At 40.4% G+C, this 25,018-nt stretch overlaps 1 protein-coding gene across 1 annotated transcript in view; it reads left to right on the top strand.

Annotated features, from left to right (window-relative positions):
- The window catches only part of LOC122815899 (alpha-aminoadipic semialdehyde synthase, mitochondrial-like), a 1,132,937-nt gene that overhangs the window by 1,002,869 nt on the left and 105,050 nt on the right, over nt 1–25,018 (top strand). Inside the window, exon 20 of the mRNA XM_044088745.1 lies at nt 15,721–15,816. Coding sequence (XP_043944680.1) covers nt 15,721–15,816 — 96 coding nt within the window. The remainder of the gene's footprint in view (nt 1–15,720; nt 15,817–25,018) is intronic.

The following is a 25,018-nucleotide window of genomic DNA, read 5'->3' as shown; positions in this document are numbered from 1 at the left end:
ACAGGCTCTGGCAGTAGAGCCTTTCATCATCTTTCATGCGGACAGGATGTCCCTCAGGACCAATCCCTCTTTCGTGCCCAAAGTGGTATCCAGTGTGGCTCTTAATCAGTCAATCCATTTGCCAACCTTCTTTTCTAATCCACAGAACAAAGCGGAACCGATCTTGCATTCCTTAGATGTGCACAGACAACTTAGATTTTACTTGGACAGGACTAAACCTCAAAGGAAATCTGAACAACTGCTGGTGGCATTTGCTGCATGGGCAGAGGGGAAGGCTATTTCAAAGCAAACCATTTCTAAATGGATAGGCCATTCCCTTCATTTCTGCTATAAGCACCATGGAAAACCTATCCCCCAGGGGATTAGACCCCATTCAACCAGGGCAGCATCTACCTCTACAGCCTTTCTCAGAGGTGTCCCTACCAGAGACATCCTAGAAGCTGCTATCTGGAGTTCGGTACATACTTTCACCAAGCATTACTATTTGCCATTTTTCTCTAAATCCAGAGCTGGCTTTGCCACTGCAGTCTTGAAGGACCTTATAGCTGGTCATAATGCTGTCTAAATTCCTCTTCCCATCCTTAGCTTTGGGAATCCACCCAAATGTGATGACTGCAACAGTGAAACATGAAGAACATAGTACAGTTGTGTACACTTAACATAAATGTAGATGTTTGAGTGTATTCACAGTTGCAGTCCTGGTTACCCTCCCTCCAGCCCCCTGATGTCTTTTGGCTATACCTCTGTTCTCCTCTACTGTACTTAAAAGCTTTTTGGTGTATTTGTTTTTTTGTTGGAGGTATAACCTTGTGTATTTATATTTAATTGCTTCCCATTAAGGGGGGCACCTGACATCTGGGACAAGAAAAACTGATGTAATGGTGTCGGCTGCATGCTTTATACCCCTGACTACCTGACGTCACGGAAGATGAGACAGCAACTGATGCAGGACCCAAGACTTTGATAATCAGGCTGACTGAGGGCTACTGCAAGCAGATAACCCAAATATAATGACTACAACAGTGAATACACTCGAACATCCACATTTATGTGTACACAACTGTACTTTTTGCATTAACATGTTTTTTCTGAAGGATATGAAGTCTGAAACTTAAATGACTTTCATTATTTACTGACTTCAATCCTTAGTGATTTTCCAGAAAAACACAACTTTTATGTGAAACAGACCAAGAGGATGAGACAAAATTTGAACATTCTGTGAAAATCTGGATGGTTGAGAGGTATGGGCTAAGTTACTATCTACATAAGTTCTGAGATCTCTGACCAGTGAATCATCTTTTAGGAGTGTTTTATCGATGATGTAGTTTCCCAGGCTGACTGACTTCCCAAAAGGTACTATATTGCATTTCTTTGCACTGACTTTTAAGCCATGGCTTTGACACCAAGTGTTTCTGTGTTAGACCTTCCTGAAGAGTGTTCTTATCTTGGGGGTGTTCAGTGACTGCTGTCAGTTTGCAATCATTTGCGAACTTGGTCAGCTAGAAGCCTTTGACATTGACTGTGACCTCCAAGAAGTAGATGCCAAAGAGGAGAGGGCCCAGCATAGAGACCGGATGGACTCCACTGATGATCTGCCTCTTTGTGGAGGTGGCCTCACTGGTCCTAACGTCTTGGGTCCTATCTGTGAGCCAGTTTGCTATGCAGTGTGTTATAAAGGGGTTTATGCTTAGTTCCATGAGTTTGTTGATAATGCCCAAGTAGGGTATTGTATTTTATGCTTTGGGCATATCTAGGTTGGCAGTATGCATCACTTTTCCATAATTGATTGACTTAGTGACATTTTCAAAGAAGTCTACCAGCTTCAGTAAGCATGACCTTCCTTTGACAAAGCCAAACTGGGATGGATCAAGTGTCTGGACGTCTCCGAAGTACTTGTTGATTATTTCCATGATAATTAATTCCATGGCTTTGCAAATAAGACTAGTCAGACTAATAGGTCTGCAGTTTCCAGTATCTGTTGAAGGTTTTCCCTCATAAAGGGGAATGGCAGTCACAGTCTTCCATTCTCATGACACAAAGCCTGTAAGAGTATAGTTAACTAGTGATTCCAGGGGTGCCAATAAGTCATATTTTAGACTGTTTAGAAGGCATTCCGGATAGAAGGCCAGTGCAACAAATTAGTATATTCAGAGACCTTGAGTATGTGTTGCCAAAGAGATTACTGTACATTAATGGCACAAGATCATAATGAGGGGTAAAAGCTAGATATGGTAGACATTGTACAAATGGAGAGATTGGTATGTGTCATCTTGGCTTTAAAGAAAGACTAGAGAACTGGATGAAGAAATCCACTCCGAATGAAAAGATACAATTCTTGAATGTAAATCATTTGAATCCATAGAATGAAACTTGGATAAATCAACAGAATTTATTTTATTTGGCTTTGATTTGCACCGTGATTCTGATGACTCTGTTATAGTAGATTAAAAGAATATATGTGCAATTTTGTCTTCCTTTGAAGATAGACTCTACCCCAGGAGAAGCATCGTCCAGACAGCACACCCCTGCTTCTGGGAGCCTGGTTTGATACTGGCCAGAGGTATTGAAAACTGGTACACTGGAGGTAATAAGTCTCTAACCATGTACTGCCATTTTTTTTTTTGGAGGGCAAGATTGCAGAATGGGCTGCTTAGCCAAGCAGTATCCTCCTATGTGCCATGCTGAAAAAAAAAAAAAAAAAAAGAACAGATGTGCTTTAAGCTTTACTAAAGATGTTGCATGTCCATGCTGCTAGTGAGGGTGGAGCAGTGTGAAACTACACCCACATGATGGGCTACTTCCTCCTTTAGTAAAGGGGTCTATATTATGTGATCAAAAAATGTGTTCATTGAACACATTTTCATTGACACACAAACAGCAAAATGCTAATTTCCGAACAGCCATTTCGGGAAATATTTTTTCCAGGGGGAAAAAACACGTGTCCATCGCTGGGAATCTGCCCTTTTCCCCACTGTAGTGCAATCTTGGAGGTGGTATATTTAGTTGTGAGGTGGGGGGCAATCCCCTCCCACCTTATAGGGTTTCAAAGTTTGTTTTGTTTTTGTTTGGCCAAGCGATTTTTTTTTTTCCCCTGGGGAAGAAGTTTGCTGAAGTGGCCGTTCGGTGGTTAGTGTTTTTGCTGTATATGTGTCGAAAATGTGTTCAATGAACACATGTTTGATCATATAATATAGACCCTAGTAAAGCATTGTCTGCTGGGCTGTCAGAAGCAAAGATGAGAATGAATAGGGAACACAGCAATAGAAGTCAGTGGGTGGATATTGCTGGCTTCAAATTAAAATATTACTTTTATATAATCCCCATTACATTACAGATCACAGAAAATTTACTATGGCAGTACTTTCACTTCAAAGACCCTCTCTGTCAAGGTGTCAACCCTCACTGTCTTTCATCATCATAATCAGCCCCCTTTTTCCCATTTTTTCTACATGGGTTCAGGGTATCATGTTAACTGTCGCCAACTCTCTCGATTCAATGCCACACTCCTGCCTTCTTCAACACTCATGCCTGACTGTCGCAGATCTTCTTTCACACAATCCATCCACCTCTTTACTGGATGTGCTCACTTCTTCTTACCTTCTTCCTGTCTGTCTCAACTCTTCCTCACCAGATTGTCTTCTGCTTTTCTACACATGTGCCCAAACCACTGTAATCTGGTCTCTTTGATTTTGTCTGCAATTGGAGCTACTTTGGCTTTTGTTCTTATGTCCTCATTTCTTCATCTGTTCCACAGTGTGCATCCTACCACCATTCTCAGGCACTTCATTTCCATCACCTCTAGCTTCTTCAACTGTTCTGCCTTCACTGCCCAGGTTTCTGTACCATACAGTAGTACTGGTCACACCACTGTCTTGTACACCTTAGTTTTCAGCTTCTTTGGCATTCTTCTGTCATAGAATACACCTGATACTCTATGCCAGTTGGCTGCAGCCCCTCTGATTCTAGCTTTGACCTCTTCATTCAGACTACCCTTCTCATCAACTACTCCTCCCAGATACTTGAAGCTGTTACCTGTTCCACTATCTTCCCTTCTATCTCTATTCTCAGCTTCTTCTGATTTCCCCAATTTGCTGCCATTACCACTGTCTTATATGTGCTTAGTTTCATCCCATGTGCCTTCAGATTTGCATTCCATTCTCCTGTCCTTTGCTGAAGTTCTAGCTCAGAGTCTGCCTGTACTTCCACACAGTCTGCATACAGCAGCTTTGTTGATCCGTCCCCTCCAGCCTGTTTGCTAATGTAGTCCATCACCAGTAGGAATGGTAGTGGGCTCAGAGCTGAATCCTGATTTACACCCACACCCATTGGGAACCCCTCTGTGAAGCTGAACGCTGTCCATACTTGAGGCATTGGGTCCTTGTACATAGCCTGCGCTAATTCTACCACTGTTTCTGGGATTTCAAACCACCGCAGTACTGCCCAGATCAGCTTTCTTGGGACCTTGTCATATGCTTTCACCAAGTCTAAGAATGTCCAGTTGGATTATCTCATCTCTAGCTTCTTCTCAAGTATCTGTCTCAACACAAACATCGAATCAGTTGTGCTGCATCCTGATCTGAATCCAAACTGCCCATCTCCCATCTTACATTCTACTATTCTGCGTATCCGTTTATCAATCACATTCTCCAGAACTTTCATGCAGTGTGATAGGAGTTTGATGCCTCTGTACTGCCCATAGTTGTGGATGTCCCCTTTGTTCTTGTACACTGGCATGAGTATGCTTATTCTCCAGTCATCTGGGATATGCCTTTCTCTCCACACTGCTATTAGTACCCTCAGGAGACATTTCTCCCCATCTCTCCCAGCACCTTTATCATATCTGCTGTGACCTCATCTGAGCCTGCTGCTTTCCCTGACTTCATCTTCCTTAGTGCTGTTTTTACTTCTTCTATGGCGAACTCCTCTTCTTCTCTCATTGTTGGCTGTTTTTGGGGCAGTGCAGCTTCTGCGGGGGTTTTCTTCATTCAGTAAGTGCTGGAAATACTCCTTCCATCTGCCTTTGATGTCCTGTGGACTGGTAAACAAGTTGTTGCTGGCATCCCTTATGAAGGGTGTCTGACTATCTTTTTTCTTTCTGTCTTTGCCATGCAGTATGATATAGTTTCTTTGTGCCCCTTACTGAGTCACTTTTCAGAAGTTGGTAGAGTGCCTCTGATGCCCTATTCTTTGCTATTGCAACTTCTTTCTTAGCTTCTTTGTTAGCCAACCAGTAGTCCTTCCTAGCCTGGTCAGCCTTTTCTGTCTCCCACTTCTTCCTGCACTCCTTCTTTCTTTTGATGACTTCCTGGACTTCTGCATTCCACCACCAGCATTAATTATGTGCCTTATTTCCATAACCGGCTTGGCCACATATCTTTTTTGTAGTCCAAAAACATGCTGTTTTTAGGTGCTGCCATTCTTCAACTCCATCTATTTCCTCCTCTTCTTGGGGTGCTAGAGACCTGAGTAATTCCTTGAACTGTAGTACTTTCTCTCCAGTCAACTTCCAGGTCTTCAGCCTGGTCTCTGTTGACCTTAGAGCCTTCTCTGACCACTGCTTACAGCTGATTTTGGCAACTAGTGGTTTATGCCGGGGGCCGACTGTTTCACTGGGGATGACTTTGCAATCATGGATTCTGCCCCAGTGCCTTTTCCTTACTAGGAGGAAGTCTACCTGAGTTGCATGTTGACTACTCTTGTATGTGATCTTGTCTCTGTCATGTGTCATCTACTATCAAGCCATTTGGCAAACAGAAGTCTAGAATGGCTTCTCCTTCTTTATTCCTGTTGCCCCACCTGTGTGGACCCAGGCAGTCCTCATATCCTGTTCTGTCTGTGCCGATATGTGCATTCAAATCACCCATTATCGACACCAATTCATGTTGTCCTGCTTTATCTAGTAGGTCTTCCAACTGCTGTCTGAATGCACTCTTTTCCTCACTATCACAACCCTGCTGTAGAGTATAGTCTGAGATTATGAATACTGCCCTATCATTACACTGGAGTCTGACTTCCATGAGTCTGTCATTAATTCTGATGATATCGCTTACTGCCTTCTGAAGCCTCTCTCACCACAGTTCCTACACCATTTCTAGCCTGCCCTCCACCTGAGTAATAGACTCTGGATCCCAAGCGAAGTGGCTTTGCTGCACTGCCCTTCCATCTCATCTCTTGGATGCATAGGATATCCAGCCTCCTCCGTATCATCCTGTCATCCACTTCCAAGCTGCATCCTGTCACTGAATGTACATTAAGCGAAGCAATTCTCAGTTCATGTTTGGCAGCTTGGTTGGTTTCATTACATAATAAATGAAAGGTAGTTTTCTGTAATGATTCATGCCCACAACAACCCTACTTTGTTTTATTGAAACACTAAATCATTAGCTGAACATGTTAAAGGGATGGATGCTTGATTACAAATTCCGAGCTTGAGTAGTAACTAAAGTGTAGACTAGCTAAAGAGGGCAGCAGGAATGCGTACCTGAAAGCTTGCTTGCCTTCCTCAAAGGAAGGTTCTGGATGATCAGGTTTTGGGAATGATACCTGACAATATCTGGAAGTGAGTTTCCAAGGCCCTCCAAGGCCATACTGATAGTATGCCTGTCTGGTTGGCACAAGGCATAGAATGCATGTCTACACCTTGTGTGGTTACAGTACATTCCTTTTGTATTCTCCTTTGCTAATTTTAGGGTAAAGTAAGGTAAGGGGAGGAAAAGCTACACCTAGCAGCTTACAGGGCAGTAGCGCAGGTCGGATGGATATATGTGCATATAGGTAGATCTATATAGATCAGTTTAGGTATCAGAACAAAACGTATGAAAATGCGAATACTGAATTCATTTTCTTAAAAGCATAAATGCTTGAAGGGTACACGTTGAATCATCAGACTACTAAAACATTATGGTAAAATAGCTGTGATATCTTTATGAAGAAACAAGGACGGTTTGGCATAATTAACATGTTTGCCTCACAGGCACAAGGTACAGGGTTTATTTCTGACCTCCAGTTATTGGCTAGGCTTGTAATAGTCTGCAAACCGGTTGCCTAGTATTAACCTATAAAAGGTACAACACTCGTATGTTGTCCTACTGTCTGGCAATTTTTGTGATTTTGCATTGCGACTGAGGACAAACCACTGTATTCCTCATATAGACAGGAGCTAATCCTTTACACCCCTGCTGCTGAATCATTCTGACTTCTGGACTGCACAGTGTCAGAGAAGAGAGAAAAACATTTTTGTGGAAAAAAAAAAAAGATGTGATGTTGTCACTCTTCATTCATTCATGACAGTTGGGTTTTGGTTCCATCCTCGGAACCGACTCTGCTGACATAACAAGCTCACGCCAGTCAAAACCTCTCGAGCCAAGGTTATCCATAGTGCCTCTCTTCCCTTCCCTTTTCTTCAGATCTTGTTTGCTGCATACAGTTTCAAAATGCTTCAGGCCTGCTCTCAAGCTAAGTGTTATATTTTTTCACTATTTTTCAAAATTTTTGCCGTTTCCCTTTCTTAAACTCCTTGTTATTCTTAGTCACAGATTATATATATATATATATATATATATATATAGTTTGAATTAGTGTGTGAGTGTTGTTTCTTTTCTTGTTACCTTTCTGGTATGTCTTCGTACCAAAGTTGGTATAAGCCCCTCCCTTCCCTCTTACCTCTAGGTAAATCTCTAATACCACTGCTGGTATTCTTCCTTTCCCCTTCTGGGTGTACCTGTATTACCATTTTTGGTATTTAAAAAAAAAAAATCTTCCTCTATTACTCTGTGTGTGTCTTGTGATCACATAAAAGACTTTTTGTCTGGTGATTTGTGTTTTTTGAAATGGCTGACAAAAAAGTTACTACTATCTTTAAACAGTGTGACAAATGTGGCAGGAAGATGCCCAACTCTGATGGGTATCGTTCCTGCGTATATTGTTTAGTAGTGCTACATTTACAGCTCCAACCTCCGTGGAAGCTCTGTAAGGGCTTTAGTGCCTGCACATTAGCATAGCATAAGAGTAAGCTAATCATAAAGGGTTTATTAAAATACCCTTTTTTATAAGTTGTCAAAACCTCCTAAGAAAGAAACAAAGAAGAGGAGCCACTCTATCCCTGCGTCTCCTCATTCACAAGAACCGAAAACATCTAAAGGCCAGGTTCGTACTGAACCAACTAAACAACCAAAATTGGCACCATCTGTCTCGTCACTGGAGCCTAAGACCCCCTTTACCACGGAACTAACTACTTCAATTGCTATGGTACCGACCCGTGCCACAGTACCGCAGAACCTCTTGGCACAATCAATAGCTTCCCTATTGCAATTGGTCACTACCCCTCCATAACAACCTTCTGGTCACTCGACTATGGAGCTGAAGGTTGAAATGCTAGCCAGGACTCTATCTTCCCTGTCCATTGACCCCTTTGTTTGACAGCAGCTCAGTCCCTTTATTGACTGACCAGAATATCCATCGGGGATGTCCATTCATTCCACCAAGAGACTTTCGGAGCTTGATGTATTGAGACTTGTGGATCAGTTCTTAGTGGCCAGAGGCATCCCAACCCATCTAGGACCCCCTTTCCACCTGGAGCTGAGCTTTTCTCTTCACAGACTCTGACTTATCTTCCTCCTTAAACCTCCTAGCAAGGTTTGGAACCCTTGATGCCAACGCCCCTCCCAGTGCCAGATTCTTTGGTACCATTGATGGCTCTCACCATAGTTCTGGAACCTACTGTGTGGACCTCAGCTCAGTCGGAGCTGACCCACCCATGGGATCATTACTTGGCTGCTGGCACCAGGATCCCTTGTACGGCACAGATTTTTTTCCATGGAGCTGTCTATGGTTGTTTGACAGCTTCGACTCCTCTTATGGCTCCTTCTGTGGAGGTGGGCACTTTGGAGCAGGGTGTGATCCCGGTTCTGAGGCTGTCTTTCTCTGTTACGTGCTCCCATCCATCTTCTGGTGGGCCTGCCTACCAGATTATGGAGAGAGCGCTTGCCTCAGCAGGCTCACAGTTGGCACCCTGGGCGCCAGAATGTCATATATATGTGTCCTCTGGCTCACAGCTGCCACAGTCTACTACATTGGGGCAGTGGGCTTGGGAGCAGCAAGACACCCTACCACAGGGTATCCTCTCTTAAGAGACTCCTTAGACCTCCCCCCAATGAGCCACCCTGTAAGAGATTGTAGAAGAGGAAGCACTTTGATTCTCTGGAAGAATCTCTCACTGAGAATACAGATTATGATAAAGGAGAAGGGTCCCTATGGTCGCCACCTGAAGATGTCTCATTTGGAGACATACTAGAGATCTTAAAACAGAGGGGTGACTGGAAGCCCACCAACCCTTCCTCTTGGGTGACCCCTGCCTGCAGATGAGTTAGTCAAGCTCATCATGCAGGGTGCTTGTAAAGGCCCCTAACACCATTGAGCCAATCCTCCAGAGACCTGAGAAAATACTCCCCCCCCCCTCCAGAGAATCAACCCCACTGGTCCAAGGGGTTGGTGGTAGATGCTATGGTGGTGGTGGTCGCCATGAAGAAGGAACTTGCAGAGGAGAGTCCTACTGTCCATCCTTCAAACTGAGTCTCAGATGTTGGACAGATTAAGGAAGCAGGTTTATGCTTCTATGACCTTTGCCATACAGCTGTTGATTTAGTTGGCACATTTTACGTGTCTTCAAAAGGATCTGATCACAGAACTCTCAGGAAGCTTAGCAGGAGCAGTGTCTGATGTACATGACAAGGTTGCTACCCAGCTTGCTACCCTAGAATCCATCTCTAACACGTCCATGCAGTTGATTGCACATATTACCGAAGGGGCGGCCAAAGCAGCAGGTGCAGACGTTGTCATGAGATGTCACGCCTGGATGCACTTGTGCAATTTTGCAGATCCCTTCAAGTCTTCCTTCATCAATGCCGCTGTTGATGCTTCTTCTCTGTTTGGCCCAAAAGTTAAAGACACATTAACCAGGTGTGAGAAGGATGGAAAGACCCTGCCTGCTGTAGGCATCCAGTTTTCCACTCCTCAATGATCCTATACCAGGAATCAGAAAAGTGTAAAGATGTGGTTTAGGAAGTCTCAAGTGCCTTTTCATGATACATGTGATGAATTTTTTCCCTGGAGCAGAGGAGGGAACTCATCAGGAAGATACCTCTCCCATGGCAGAGGAGGTCACGTAACCAGGACTCCAGATATTCCTTCTCTGGTCAGCCCTATTAGCGCTCCAGAAGAGAGGCCCAATTGCTTGCCTCTGGAAGCTGTTGGGGGGACGATTCTGTCTGCACCACTTAGCCTGGCATTCAATAACATCAGATTCCTGGGTGCAGACAATGATTACCAGAAGTTACCATATCCCCTTCAATCTTTATATAAGGCCGCAAAGGCAAATCCCCAACATTCCACCAAGTCAGAGGGATGCAGCAACATAAGAAATTCTATAGCTGCTAGAAAAAAGAGCCATCAAAACAGTCCCAACAGGCAAATAGGATCTGGATTTTACTCATGATTCTTTTTAGTGCCAAAAAAGACAGGGGCTGGAGGCCAATACTGGACCTCAGTATCTTGAACAAGTTTGTCAGGCAGGTAAAATTCCGGATGTTCACAGTTCAGTCTATCCTTCCATTTCTGGAAAAAGACAATTAGCTGTACTCGATAGATCTTAAAGATATGTATTACCATCTAAAAATGTACAAATGCTCCAGAAGATACCTCCACTTCCGGCTGGGAGCCAATCATTACCAATCTCAGGCACTGCCCTTTGGTCTCATCACAGCCTCCAGGGTGTTGACCAAATGTATTGCAGTAGTAACAGCTCACATTAGACTGGGAGAGAACATTTTTATTTCCAAATTCTATCTTTAAGGATAAAGTTGCATGGTACACCAGATATCAGGACGATATCTTTTTCATCCTAAAAGGTGATGAATGCAATCCAGGCCATTTAGTTGAACCCATGACATCCTTTACCAATTTTCTGGAATTTACTTTTCAATTTAATTGGTCTAATATCACATTTTTAGATATCAAACTTAGTAAAGATGTCATGGCCAAAAGGTTTACAACACATATTTACAGGAAACCTACGTATAGCAATTGTTTTTTGCATTTTCATAGCAATCACCCGTACCACCAAAAGAGAGCTGTGGTAAAAGGTAAACTGGTTAGGGCTTCCAGAATGACTTCTGGTGAAGATGATTTTCTGTGGGAATGTAATAATTTGAAAACAATGTTCATCAATCATAGATATCCAGTTTCCCTTATTGATCACCTTACTGCGGAGGTACAACATAAGAGGAGAACAGGGCATATACTGACAAGAGGCTATATTTCTGATAGTGAAACTTCTACGCAGGTAGATTTATCACCAAATGCTGAGAACACCCAGGAGATAGGGTTGCATTGTTACACCACTATTTGACTCAATATACAGAAAAGGCATTTGAACTCAGGAATATCTTGATCAACAATTGGAATTTAATTTTAGAAGATGACACGATTAGGAATGTGCTAGGTTTGAGGCCATTAATTACTTTTAAACGAGGTGCCAACTTGAAAACGCTATTTGAGGCTTCTAAAATGAATTATAAACATGCTCAAGGCATGTTTAAATGTGGGCATTGCAATTATTGTAAATATGTCCAGCCTGAGACATTTGTAACAATTAGGGGTACTAAATATACCATCAGAGGCTGGTTTACTTGTGAAACCCAGGGCATAGTTTATTTGGCTTCTTGTAAATATTGTCTGGCTTTTTACTTAAGTAAAACTGAGCATCCGTTTAAGCAACGGATATACGAACATATTTATAGTATGGCAAAGAATATTAATACCAATGCCCTGGCTAGGCATACAATTGAGTTTCAAACATATAGTTTTCAATTCACTATTGTGGATTGTGTTCATAAAAATCTCCGAGGTGGTCCTTGGCAGCTTAAGCTTGAGGAATGTGAATTGACATGGCAATTACAGACAAATGCACATGTATATCCAGGTTTAAATGAAGCATGCTCTATTAAATGCTTACTAAAATTAAAAGCGTTGGACTAACTGTAAAATATTGTATATATGTGAATTGTAAGAAATGTTTTGGCATTAATAGATATAGATTGAGTGATGTTAAATCTACACTCTCTAGGTTTAATAAAATATGAGGAATATTCCTTTAATTATGTTGGAAGGTTTTGTGATAACTAATTTAAATGACTTAATTAATTGGTTTAATTATTTAAACCATGTTTTTTCTGAGTAGTATTGTCTGAAGAAGTACATTGGAATATTTATACGAAAGCGCTAACAATAAACGGTCTGTGTGATTTTACCTTGCCGCTGGTATTTTTGTTTTTAAGTTTGAGTCTAGGTTTATATATTTTTAGATGCTTTGTTACATGATTGGCCCCAGGACTGCTTTATGCCTTTCCTCCTTTCCCCCTTATACCACAGTTTTTGAAGGAAGTGCAACAGTTGAGAAGCAAACTAATCCTCATTGCACCCTATTTGTCCCATCAAATCTGGTTCCCCTTTCTTTGGCCTCACCTAGTTTACCACCCGTGGACTCTGGACCCAACTCCGGGACTGCTGTCTTACCCACAGGGGCTGGTCCATCCCAACCTACCGAGTCTCAAGCTAATCACTTGGTACCTCCACTTCCAGTAATTGCCAGGCAGAATAGTCTATATTCCCCAGTACAAAAGATACTTCTGGCTTCCCATAAACTGTCCACCAGAAAACTTTATCGTAGTAAATGGAACAGATTTGTGATCTGGTCTCAAGAACAAAACTTGATCCCTTTTCAGCCCTGATTAATAAAGTCATAGAATATTTGTCAACCTTGCTCCAGTCAGGATCCTTAGCTTCTACTATCAGAGTGTTTTTCAAATTTCCATAATGGCTTCAATTAATTTTCCTTGATATCTCACCGTTCTGCAAAACCTTAAAGGGAGTCATGCATTTAAAACCACCCCTGAAAGAACCCATTAAACCTTGGAGTTTGACGTTAGACTTACAGACTTTGACTCATCAGCCACCTGTGATGTAAAATTTTTTGTCTTGGAAGACCTTACTCCTGGTAGCCATCACTTCAGCCAAGAGAATATCAGAATTACAGGCCTTGTGTGTAAAGCACTCATACATTATTTTTCACAAAGAGACAGAGTATCCCTTCACAATAACCCCTCATTTCTACCCAAAGTTGTCTCAAGTTCAAATATTAATCAGTCCATTGACCTGCCAGTTTTCATCTCAAACTTTTCAAACAGAGGAGAATATTGTTTGCATTTGTTGGATGCGCATAGACAATTACTTTTTTACTTAGGAGTAAATCATTCAGAAAATCAGATCAACTGTTCCTGTTTTTTTCAGGTCCTAGATTAGACAAGCCAGTTTCCAAAGTCACTTTGTCAAAATGGTTGAGAGATTGACTCACCTTTGTTTGTCAACAAAATAACATGAGTCTATCAGCTTAAGTCAAGGCTCACTCCACCAGATCAGTTTCCACTCCAGTAGCCTTTCATTCAAGAGCCTCTATGGGTGACATTTGCACAGCAGCTACTTGGGTTATACCTCATACCTTTATCACTGATTACAAATTAGATATGGTCTCCAGGGGAAGAGCATCCTTTGGCTCAATGGTGCTCAGGAAAATCCTTCCATAGGGCCTTCCAGGACATAAAGTAACTAGAGACTCTGTCCCAACTGTCATGAATAAATGAAGATTGACAATGTCAGATAAAGAAGTTATGTTCTTACCATAACGTTCCATCTGTGTTGTTGATCTTTATTCATTCTTGACATCCCACCCTCCTACCCCTTCCAAAGACTACTGGAGGTTCGGAACTAGTCCTGGTTCTCTGATAGGGCAGTTGCTCAGACAAAGCATCTGCTTTATTATTTTTATGGGCATACTTGATCTGAAGGGAAAGTAAGAGAGGCACTATGGGTAACCTTATCTCGAGAGTTTTGGGCTGGCGCAAGCTTTTTATATCGACCGAGTCGTTCCGAGGATGGAACTGAAACCCAGCTGTCAAGAATGAATGAAGATCGACAACACAGATGGAACGTTATGTAAGAACATAACTTCTTTTTTTCTTAAAGATTTCCTACCCTCAAAGTTAAAATATTGCAGGGTCACTTCCCTTCTACAAAAAATATATGTGTAATCTTCTAAGGTTTAGTGTTTTAATATAGCCTGCTTTCTTGTGTTCAGGATTGAGCTTTTTATGTCATTCATTCTGCCAAATGAAGTTATAAGTGTAATACAAAAAATAGTGTATTGTTTTCAGGTATCAGTTATCCGTAAGACTAATGCATATCAGGTGTCATTTGCTTCTTGCATCAGGAGCTGCTGCTGTGTGGAAGCATCCAGACACTGTTTCATCTGTGCCTGTATTTTGCCATTGAGTCTGAACCCATTTGGTAAAGCAAAGCTACTGAGCATTGCATGGTGTCAGACTGCTGTCAAGTATCTTTCCTGGATTCAAATATGCAATCCTGATGCAGAATAATTACTCCTTTGAAGTGAATTTAAAGACATTCTTTACTTTCTCCAGCTATTTTATTAGCACTGTTGTAAGTAATCAATAAAAGCAGAACCAGAATTATTTTACCACTAGACTAACAGGGGAATTTGTAATTAAAATAAGCAGAACACTTAGATGAGCAAGTGAGGAAAATAAGGGAAAAAATCAATGAAGCACTTCTGCTGATGAAATTACACTTTACAGTGTCAAATAAGTGAGACTTGATTATACCATAGTAACAAAAGTTACTTTTTTAAAAGATATTGTTCAAATGAAGCTGCAATTCACCAAATAAAGCAGTAATGACAAGAAAATCTCTGTGATGAATCAGTCATTTACCTTTTAAGTGCAGTGGTTACAATGTGGCACCTTCTAAACAAACGAGCTGCCATCATGTTATTTTGAATACAGTTACTACTATTACTTTGGCTTAGTATCCACCTCTCCATTATCACCACCAGATGCATTGGTTCCATGGGACAGTTTAGGAAAATGTGGAAACAGTGGTTACTGAAGTTCAGTCTTTTCAATTTTGCAACTTGTGTGGCTGAAAAAAATAGGGAAATGCAAGCTGCAACTTTTCTTCATCTTCCTAGAGCTGATGCCTTTACAGTAGTTCATCCAACAAACTTAACAAAGAGCAATAGACTGATTTAGATGTGATTAATGACAGATTTCCTCAATATCGTCATCCTGAAAAGGACTTGACATCATTTATTTTTGCTAGAAATCAAAGGTCACTTGACTTTGTTGATGCTTGCATGACTGATATGAGACATAAAACTAATAACTGTGAATTTGGAAAACTGCATGATTAATAAGAGAGAGCACAGCAAAAAATAATGAAGTTCGCTGTTGTCAGGATTCATAAACCGCATGCCACACACCAAGAACTAAGTATGGATGCATTTTTCTCAGCACTCTTTGATTTATCTCATATAATTTTTGATTACAAATTTGACAAAATCACTTTACAAAATACAAAAAAAAATTATCATTTTACAAACTGTGATATCTGCAATGTATGTTTAATAACATTTAATAAACATACATAAGTGGAAAACATTTCACATTTAACATTAAGGCAATTGGTTATCAGTAGTCAGGCATAAAGAAAAAAACAACATAAGTAATTATATGTACAGTTACACTGAAATACATATTGTTTTATCTCGGTGTAGAAGGTTTTCTTTTCAATTTTGTGTGCATTTTGTTTTAGGGATTTGCAAACGTCATGACAGGATTAGTTAAACTGGGACTTATAAATACAGACCCCTGCATACTTCTGAGTTCTGATGCACCCCAGATAACTTGGGTAAGTTTTGCTATTAAATCTTAAAAAGAATGAAAACACATATGCAAAACAAGGATTACTCACATTTTGTGTACCTGGTCGTGTTTTTCTGTTAAACAGTTTTATTTGTTGCTTTTGATGTTAGAAATTAAGTGGCTGTTATAAGCATTATACAAACATTGCTGCTGCCCAAGGCGTTATATATTTTTTAACAGTTATCACAAAGATAACAATGAATGAGTGGGAAAAAAACAGTTAAGTTGTAATAGATTTCTGTGGTGAAAAGGAAGCCAGATTTGAAAAGAAAGGTGATATCTCCAAAGGTGCTTGGAAGATTGCAGAATTCCAGAATTATGGCTGTGTGCTGCAATGACTGCTCCAGTTCATGTACTAAAAGAGGGACTTCAAAGGGAAAGGAAGTAGGATGAGGAGCTGAGGATATCAGGACAATCTATGGGAAGACCAGCAAGAACAGTACATGTAGAGATTCCAGTAGGAGAACAGGAGTTAAATTCTGGGACCAAATGTATAAGATATTCTATGGGGATTTTGAAAAGGAGGCTGGGTGAAGAGCAACTCAGTTATGAGTTGTTTCAAAGTAGGTCTATGGAATATCCCAGGCATAAGAGTAAAACAGTGACCAGAAAGAGGTGGAAGATGAAGGAGATAGGCCTTTAAAAGGCTTCCTGCTCAAAGGATAATGACAGTAATGATAAGAGAACATTTTTGCCCTGGAAGAGTTTCACTAAAAAAGTTTGAGTTATAGAAATCTGAGAGGTTGGAGGGTTAGACAGCTGGTAGTGGACACCAAAAACCTGCTGCTTCTTGAAGGGTTGAAGTGATTTCATAGTGTTAAGAATGTAAAATACATTAACTGTGGTGGAAGGGTTGATTAGTGGGAGGCAATATAGAGTTTTGGTATGCCAAAGCTCTATGAAAGTAATGGAAGTGCATAGAACAAGGTAGGGGCACACTGGGATGGCTCAAACACTTTTCCAGGGATGGGATGTGGTGATTTGGAGAACTCTGTGTACTAAGTCTGTACCAGTAATATAGGATCAACAAATGAAAATGATATATGGATGGCTTTGAATATCAGAACACTGAAATAGATAATGGAAACTCTGGGAAGGAGTGCTCCCACTACAGGAAGATTAGGGAGGCATGGTCTGCATGTTTGGGAACACACCATGTGATGATGTGAGGTATTGCTTGCCATGCTAGGAGAAGGAGGATAGTGGATGTGTAACATATGCCAGCACAGCTAGCTGGAATTTTGTAAAGAATTATATGTCATTTGTATATCAAACTGATTTGTACAGATGCTTGGGTTGAAAAATGTATTTGTAAAGCTGCTTGTGTTAAAAATATATCAACAGTGTGCCCTGCTGGGCAGAAAAGAAATGTGCATGTATTATTGTAACTGTTTTAATTTTATATGTATATACTGGGCTTAGGCCATAAAGAAGTTATCTCACAGTTTTGAATGAAGCCAGAGATGCAATTTATTTATTATTTTATTTTTATTTTACATTTGTTTACCGGGCTAGTCTAACTGGATACATGTCCATTTTCAGTAGAGGCCCGGGGAGAAAAGCTCCTAGGTAAATAAGACGCATGGTTTGTTAGTCTCTATAGGAGGAGTCGAAGTTTGTAATTTTTTATGACATCCAGAAGCTGCACCACAACTGTGCAATGATGTTGTGTGTGTATTATTGACATGTAGGTGCTAAATCCTGGCAGTTTCTAGCAATGGGGGGTGGTTGCATGGGAACCGGAATTCAGATGACCAGATGTATGTGATATCATTCTGTACAAAAATTGTGTTTTAATATTAGGTGAGACAGGAGTGTCATTGCAGTCTGTTCTAACCTGACAAAGAAGGATCTCTCACCTCTTTCATTTTGCTTTGCTCCAGTAAGTGACCAGGGCATAGTATTCTTTAGAACAGTCAGCAAACTATAGTGAGATTAGTTAAGTATTGTTTTTCTGTAACTGTGTGAATCTTTCCACCTGTGTTATTTTTAATATTTTCTGTTATTGAAACTCTGGTGTTTACTGTAAATAGATATTTTGTATTGTCACGGCCTTTTATTATCTATTGTTAAATATGTTTAAACTCTTCACTGTGGCTTGTTCCTTTAGATAATATTTTAACCTTTGAGATTACTTATATCTGTTGACAATGTGGCCACTCCTGAAGCCTGGCTGTTTGGACAACATTACCATTTATATTAATATTGTTTTTAACTGCATTTGTTGTATCCTGAGAGCAGCAGCTACTTCACTTGTATTGTTTAATTTTAAATACACTCTTCTTTATCTCAGACCCTATTTTCTCTCTGCCTTTGTGTTCTGTATAGTTCTTAAGTATACCTTACCTTATCTCAGACTTTATTTCTCTCTGTTTCATTTCCCTGACATCACTAGTCTCTGACTGCACTCATATTTATCTCACTGCTTTCTCCCTTACCTTACTGTTTATTTTCCTTCATTCTCTACTCATATCCTCTCTATTCTACCTGCACTTTTCCCTCCCTATCTACCTTAACATTCATCTCTCTCACTGCATTACAGTTTATACAAGTAGTACACCATATATACTACAAGTGGTATATATTTTAACTGTTTCTCTTCTTTCTGCTCTGCCAGTTCACCCCTAGGTGTTAAGTCCATTGCACCTCAGCTGAAATGAGATGACATTCAGTAAAAAAATCAAAAACACACCCTGCCAGCTCTGCTGCTGTGAGTACTTCAGCAATCAACATCTGTTTAAAGCTAATGTATGTTTTTATAATAGCTTTGTTCTGTACCTCATAATCATCAACAGCACATCAGCAGAACCAACTATTTCTCTTTGCCACCCTTTCCACCAGTCATTATGCTCCTACATTATCTGCTGAATTTGCCAGGCTGTCTCTCTCTGTTTGTGCTATATATAGTTGCCAATCAGTTGTTAGTTGCTAATCTCTAACACCACTAGTTGTCCCCCGCCCTGCACCTCCTGATACTCTGGCCTTAAATCTTTATCTACGGTTGTCTTCCACATGCTAATGCATACCTACCACTTTATTCTGTTCTCCTGACCTCAGTCATGCATCTTATAACTTTTTATTTTCCTCAAATACCACAATTCTATAATGCCGAAATCTTAGTTTCCTTCCTGAAAATAAATAATTCTACAAACCTCTGTGTTGTAGTATTATATATTCCACATGGTAATAACATACCAGTTCTGGAAGAAATACTATCCTGGACATCCCACACCATAAAAAATGAAACTATAATACTTGGCGATTTAAATATAGACTAGTTATATGTTGGCTAAAAAACTCCAGTCACCACGTTTAACCTATTTCATTACACCAAACTTATCTCTGTCCCTACCAGATATAATAAGAGAACCAATAAAGGAGCCATCTTAGATTGGATCTTAGTCTCTGACCCCTCTAAAACAAACACCTTAAGTGGCCATCTTCCTGTCTTTGTTACTTGAACTACTCATCCTATTACAAAAAGCATTACATTAAACATGTGACGAATCTATCCAGCTTCAATCCACTCACATTTAACATCACTCTAAAAAGCATTAATTGGAATATCCTAAAAAGTCTCCAAATTGACAATGTCCTACTCTATTTTAATACTACATTCTTAAAAATATTAGACAGCTTTACACTCCCTGTACCAAAAGACTAAAGATTAATCATGCTCCATGGTAACCAGATCAACAAAGGAACTAATGTTACTTAGAGACAAAACCTGAAAGCTTTGGAATAAACATAAGAACAACTCAGATGTAGTAAAATTAAAGCAACTTTGTAACCAGGTAAAAAAAAAAAAAACTTGTATCCAATGATAAGAAGGCATACTACACAGAGCTCCAAAAGCATCACAAGCACAACCCCAAACAGTTCTGGTCCTTACTCTCTTTAACCCAGGTACAAGAAATAATCCTTGCCCCTACCCAGACAAATCACCAGATCAGATAGCAAGTCTGTTTAACTCGTACTTCATTGACACTATAGCTAATATTACATCCAATTTTGCACAACCTCTCCCTTCATTCTGCATCACACACAATCCCAACCTCCATTCCCTACAGCAAACATTCTAGATCAATCCACCCTTCCCACTTACACACAGTCCCAGTCCCAATCATCTACCCACATAAGGTCTGTTGCAAACAATTCCAAACCCAAATTTATACTCTAAACTGTCCCAACCTCTTTCATAAAAAAAAGATACTTCTAAAAGTAAAATCTAGTTCCAGTGCAGCAGATGTGTCTACCCACAGAGTACCTAAAAATAGCCACAGAAGCAATTGCTTACCCCATTAGCATACCCATAAATTGATCCATCCAGGAATCCTGTGTTCCCAATCTCTGGAAAAAGCTTACATTATACCTCTCCACAAAGGAGGTATCTCAAATTATATTTCCATTTTTCGCCCCATAGCCATTCTATCCCCCATATCTAAACTCTAGGAAAAATGTGTATATAAACAACTCCTGCATTTCATTCTGAACAGTCAAATCCTCTCATAAACACAACATGGTTTCAGACCAGGTCATAGCACTTCCACTGCCCTAATATCCTTTATGGACCTAGTTAGTATAGCCTGTGACTCCGGGAAGTTTTTTTCTCCACTCCATTTCTGGACTTATCCAAAGCCTTTGATACTCTCTTTCACTCTTTGCTCAGACTCTCTACTGCATCACTCAACTGGTTCAATAGCTACCGAACAAATAGAGCACATGCAGTAAAATGGCAACAATCTATCTCCCTATATATACACAACCCCACGAGGGTCCCCAGGCCTCTATATTAGGACCTCTACTATTCAACATTTTACTCAACCTCCATTTAGTATGTCAACAAGGATCTCTCGTACATTATGCTGATGATTCCACTATTATCTGCTCTGTAACAGATTTAACTGAGCTGCAACACATCATTCAGTCTGCATTCTCCACCATAGAATCATGACTCCACAATGACCATCTATCTCTAAACACCAATAAAACCAAGCTCATAAAATTCACTCCAAAGAAAAATGCTCACCTCAAAAAATCTCAGTTTAACATGCTCTCCCTGAACAAATCAACAATTGAAATAGTTACCAATACCAAGCTGCTAGGTGTCATAATTGACGAAAACCTAAAATTTGATATACACATCCATAATAACATCAATGAGACTCACAGCAAACTAGGACTTCTTTACAGCCATAAACACTTCCTTTCCTTATCAACAAAAGAAGTACACTCATCAACTTGTCTACTTCCTTCTCTTGTCTATGGTGCCCAACTGCTTACCAACCTCCAATTCTCTCCTAAAACTAAATTAGACATTTACAAGAGGCTCTAGTCATTCCACCCATCACTGCACACCCCTAAAAACATTTAACTGGTTTGAATTCCCCCACTATCTCACATATCTTCAACTATCCACCACATATAAACTTCTCCCAAAACCTCAGGATTGCCTTGCCATACGTTCCTTATTTTCCCACTACAACTTCAGCAGGTCCCTGTGTTCTGAGAACCAGCTCCTCCTCCAAATCCACAAACCAAAGCTACCTGCAGACCAGCTACTTTACTATTAGTCAATAGAAAAAACCCAGAACAGCCTTCCTGTAGCTGTTTGCACAATTCAGAGCATTGGTTCTTTCAAAACAGCTCTCCTCCACCTCCATAACCTAGCTCTTTAATACCCTCCTATCATTCCACATCTTCTACTTCATCTACTATCCCTCTTCCCTGCCCTTTCCTTAAGCACTTCTATACCCTCCTATTATTCCATACCTCATCCTCATCTATCATCCCACTGGCTTGTCCTTTCTAAACCTATATCAAATTCTCCTTTACTTTTTTCCGCAACGCCTTTTCTAATAATTTGCCTTCTTACTCTCATCCTGTCACTTTACCCTGTTCACTAGGTGCCCCCACATCACTTCTCATCTCTTACTGTCTACTCTTATAATTTGGCTGCTAGATAACTCATAATGTAACTGTAGCGTGAACCTCTCAAACATTATAGTAGCTATGTACTTGAAATAATGTAACCCGTACTGCTATGCTACACTAACTAGGTACTTGACATAATGTAACCCATACTGCTTTGCTACATTAGCTAGGTACTTGACATAATGTAACCCGTACTGCTATGCTACACTAACTAGGTACTTGACATAATGTAACCCGTACTGCTATGCTACATTAGCTAGGTACTTGACATAATGTAACCCGTTCTGCTTTCCTACATTAGCTAGGTACTTGACATAATGTAACCCGTACTGCTATGCTACACTAACTAGGTACTTGACATAATGTAACCCATACTGCTTTGCTACATTAGCTAGGTACTTGACATAATGTAACTCGCACTGCTATATCTACTGTGTAATAGCTAATACTGTGTGTTTATTCGGTTCCACTTCATATCATCTAATTATCATTTCATTGAATTGCAAACCATCGACACCAAATCGTCGAAAACCCATTTCATCAAAAACTCATTTAATCGAATCTCAAATCATTGAAAACTATGAAGCAACTACAAATAACATTCCACAATGTTTTTACTATGTTTATGCAGGGGGGCAAGCCCCCCTGCACCCCCCCAAGTGGGGGACTCCACCCCCCACACCCCCCGTAATTAAATATACCAACTCCAAGATCGCACTACAGTCGGGTTAGGAAATTACCTTTTTCCCCCACTGTAGTGCAACCTTGGAGTTGGTATATTTAATTATGGGAGGTGTGGGGGCAGAGCCCCCCACTTGGGGGATGCAGGGGGGCTTGCCCCCCTGCATAAACGTAGTAAAAACATTGTGGAATGTTATGTAGTTGCTATAGTTTTCAATGATTTGAGATTCGATTAAGTTTTGATGAAATGGTTTAACATTTGGTCTCGATGGTTTGCAATTCAATGAAATGATAATTCGATGATATGAAGTGGAACCATTTATTCTTTCTTCTATCTTGTAAAAGCTTATTTTTTAGCTATGAATACATTTTCTCTGGAACTCTTCTGTGTAATTGATTATATTGTGTTTTTTTCTTTTGAATGTCCTACCTTGTAAAAAAGCTTATTTTTATGATTTGTATAATTTTCTTTGGAGCTTTTCTCCCCAGGCCCCTGTCGAAAATGGGTTCTTCTTGGCCCAGTGGACTATCTCAGTCAACAAATGCCAATAAATAGATTAATATTAATTTCACTCAGTATAATTGGGTCCCCTTGCAAGAGCCTTAGGTAGCTGGCTTTGTAGTGTTTGGTAGCAGGGATAACTAACTTATAGTCTGGGCAAAAGGGGGTACAGTGGGAATTCTGTGCCAGCCTTTCCAAGGTGTGTGTGTGTGTGTGTGTGTGTGTGTGTGTGTGTGTGTGTGTGTGTGTGTGTGTGTGTGTGTGTGTGAAAAAATCAAATCTCAAAGGGTGTGTGTGTCAGCTACTTGGAGCAGGGACACGAAGCACTGGTTTCACAGAGAGGGTGCTGGAGGACTTGGCTTGGTCTTTCGGCTGAGGACCTAACTCTGCAGCTTTACCAGTAGAGATCTTTTCTGGAGACCTGCAGAGAAACAGAGAGCGAAACCCAGACCCTGGGTGGAGTGTGTTCCCTTTGTGCTCTTAATGGAAATCGTGCTTGATGCATAAGAGGTCTGCATCTGGAAATACTGAGTGAATCCATTACTATTCCAAGTGAATGTCCATCTGCAGTGTCGGTGGTGAGGATTGAGGCACCTAGATTACTGGCCTAGAGAGGGGATTTCACACACTTGTGAGCAGTGGTGTGGATATTAATTGAACTTATGTAGCTTGTAGCCAATTGTCACTGAAGGTGGGTGTACTCTCAAGCAGCCACAAGGTAAGCATACAGAGTTTCATTTCAGTTTGGTTTTTTTTTTTGGTTTTTTGTTTTTTTTTTAGTTTAGTTTAGTCAGGGAAAGCAGGAAAATATATCAGCATAGGATTATGGCCAGCTGATAAAGAACCAGTTAGCCAAGGTGTGTGAACCCAAAGGACTGGTGTATGCCAACCTGACTAAAAAGGAAATTATTTCAGTCTTAATTGTAACTGTAGCACATATCAGCAACCAGGAGGATAACACCAGTGATGGGAATTTGCAGCTCTCAGAAACAGGACACCTTTCACCTCTTAAAGTTCACTTTTTCCTCAGAGGACTTAAAAAAATCCATCTGAAGTTAAAGAGACTTGAACTGGAGGACAAACAACTTAGAATCAGAATCAACAGAGAGACCGTAGTGTTTGGAAGCTGAAGAAAAGGAGAAACAGATGGAATTCGAATCGGCAGAGAGGCTGTGGCATTTGGAAGCTGAAGAAAATGAGAAACAGCTTCAACATGAGAGGGAGATGCTGACTCTCCACCACGGTCATGGTGTTAACGGGGAAGGAAGTAACCTAACCCCAGAAGCAATAAAAGTCAGTAACTTTCTTCCACAATTTACAGACGGTAATAATTTTGGGTACTTTTCCGTTATTGGGGCAACACTTTAAATGCAGCTGCTGAGCTCTGAATCCAGTGTCTTGTCATGTCCTTTTGGGTCTTAATCTAACCAGGTGTGTGTAAAATATTTTGCTGGATAATATTTAAAAAAGGAGATGTCACTTCTAAATTTTACTCACACCTGGTTAGATTAAGACCAAAAAGACATTTGTCATTGTAACAAGGAGAAAGCGCGCTCAACTGATATTTGTACTGTCTGTTTTTATGGTTATTGAAATCGACGGTGGAGTTACTTGTCTTTGAAATAAATTTGGAATATATTTCGTGAAGGTTCCTGGTTTCTGCCTTGATCTGTTTTTGTTCGTGGTTTGGTGTTTCAGTTTTTGGACTTCTAAATTTTACTCACACCTGGTTAGATTAAGACCAAAAAGACATGACAAGACACTGGATTCAGAGCTTAGTGACTGCGTTCAAAGTGTTTCCCTCTTACGTAGCAGCCAGACAAACCAAATAAAAAAAAACATGCAACTGAAACCCGGGAAAGCAGAACCTTGGTAAGACACTGATAGTATATGTTATATCAGGTACATGTTCACTACTTTAACTCTCATACATTATTTGTACTTCCTAACAATGGTTATTTCCATTGTCAGGGAAGTCCTTTTAAAGCAGTAGCTGCCGCTTAAAAAAAAAAAATGCTTCACAGCTGCCAGAATCCAGATAATTGTAAGGAAATTGTGTTTTTGGAAGATG

This window comes from Protopterus annectens, chromosome 11.part0 (assembly GCF_019279795.1).
Source record: "Protopterus annectens isolate FY-2018-M chromosome 11.part0, PAN1.0, whole genome shotgun sequence".
Lineage (NCBI taxonomy): Eukaryota > Metazoa > Chordata > Ceratodontiformes > Protopteridae > Protopterus > Protopterus annectens.
The sequence above is the reverse complement of the archived record's forward strand: the minus strand, read 5'-3'. Positions and strand labels throughout refer to the sequence as shown.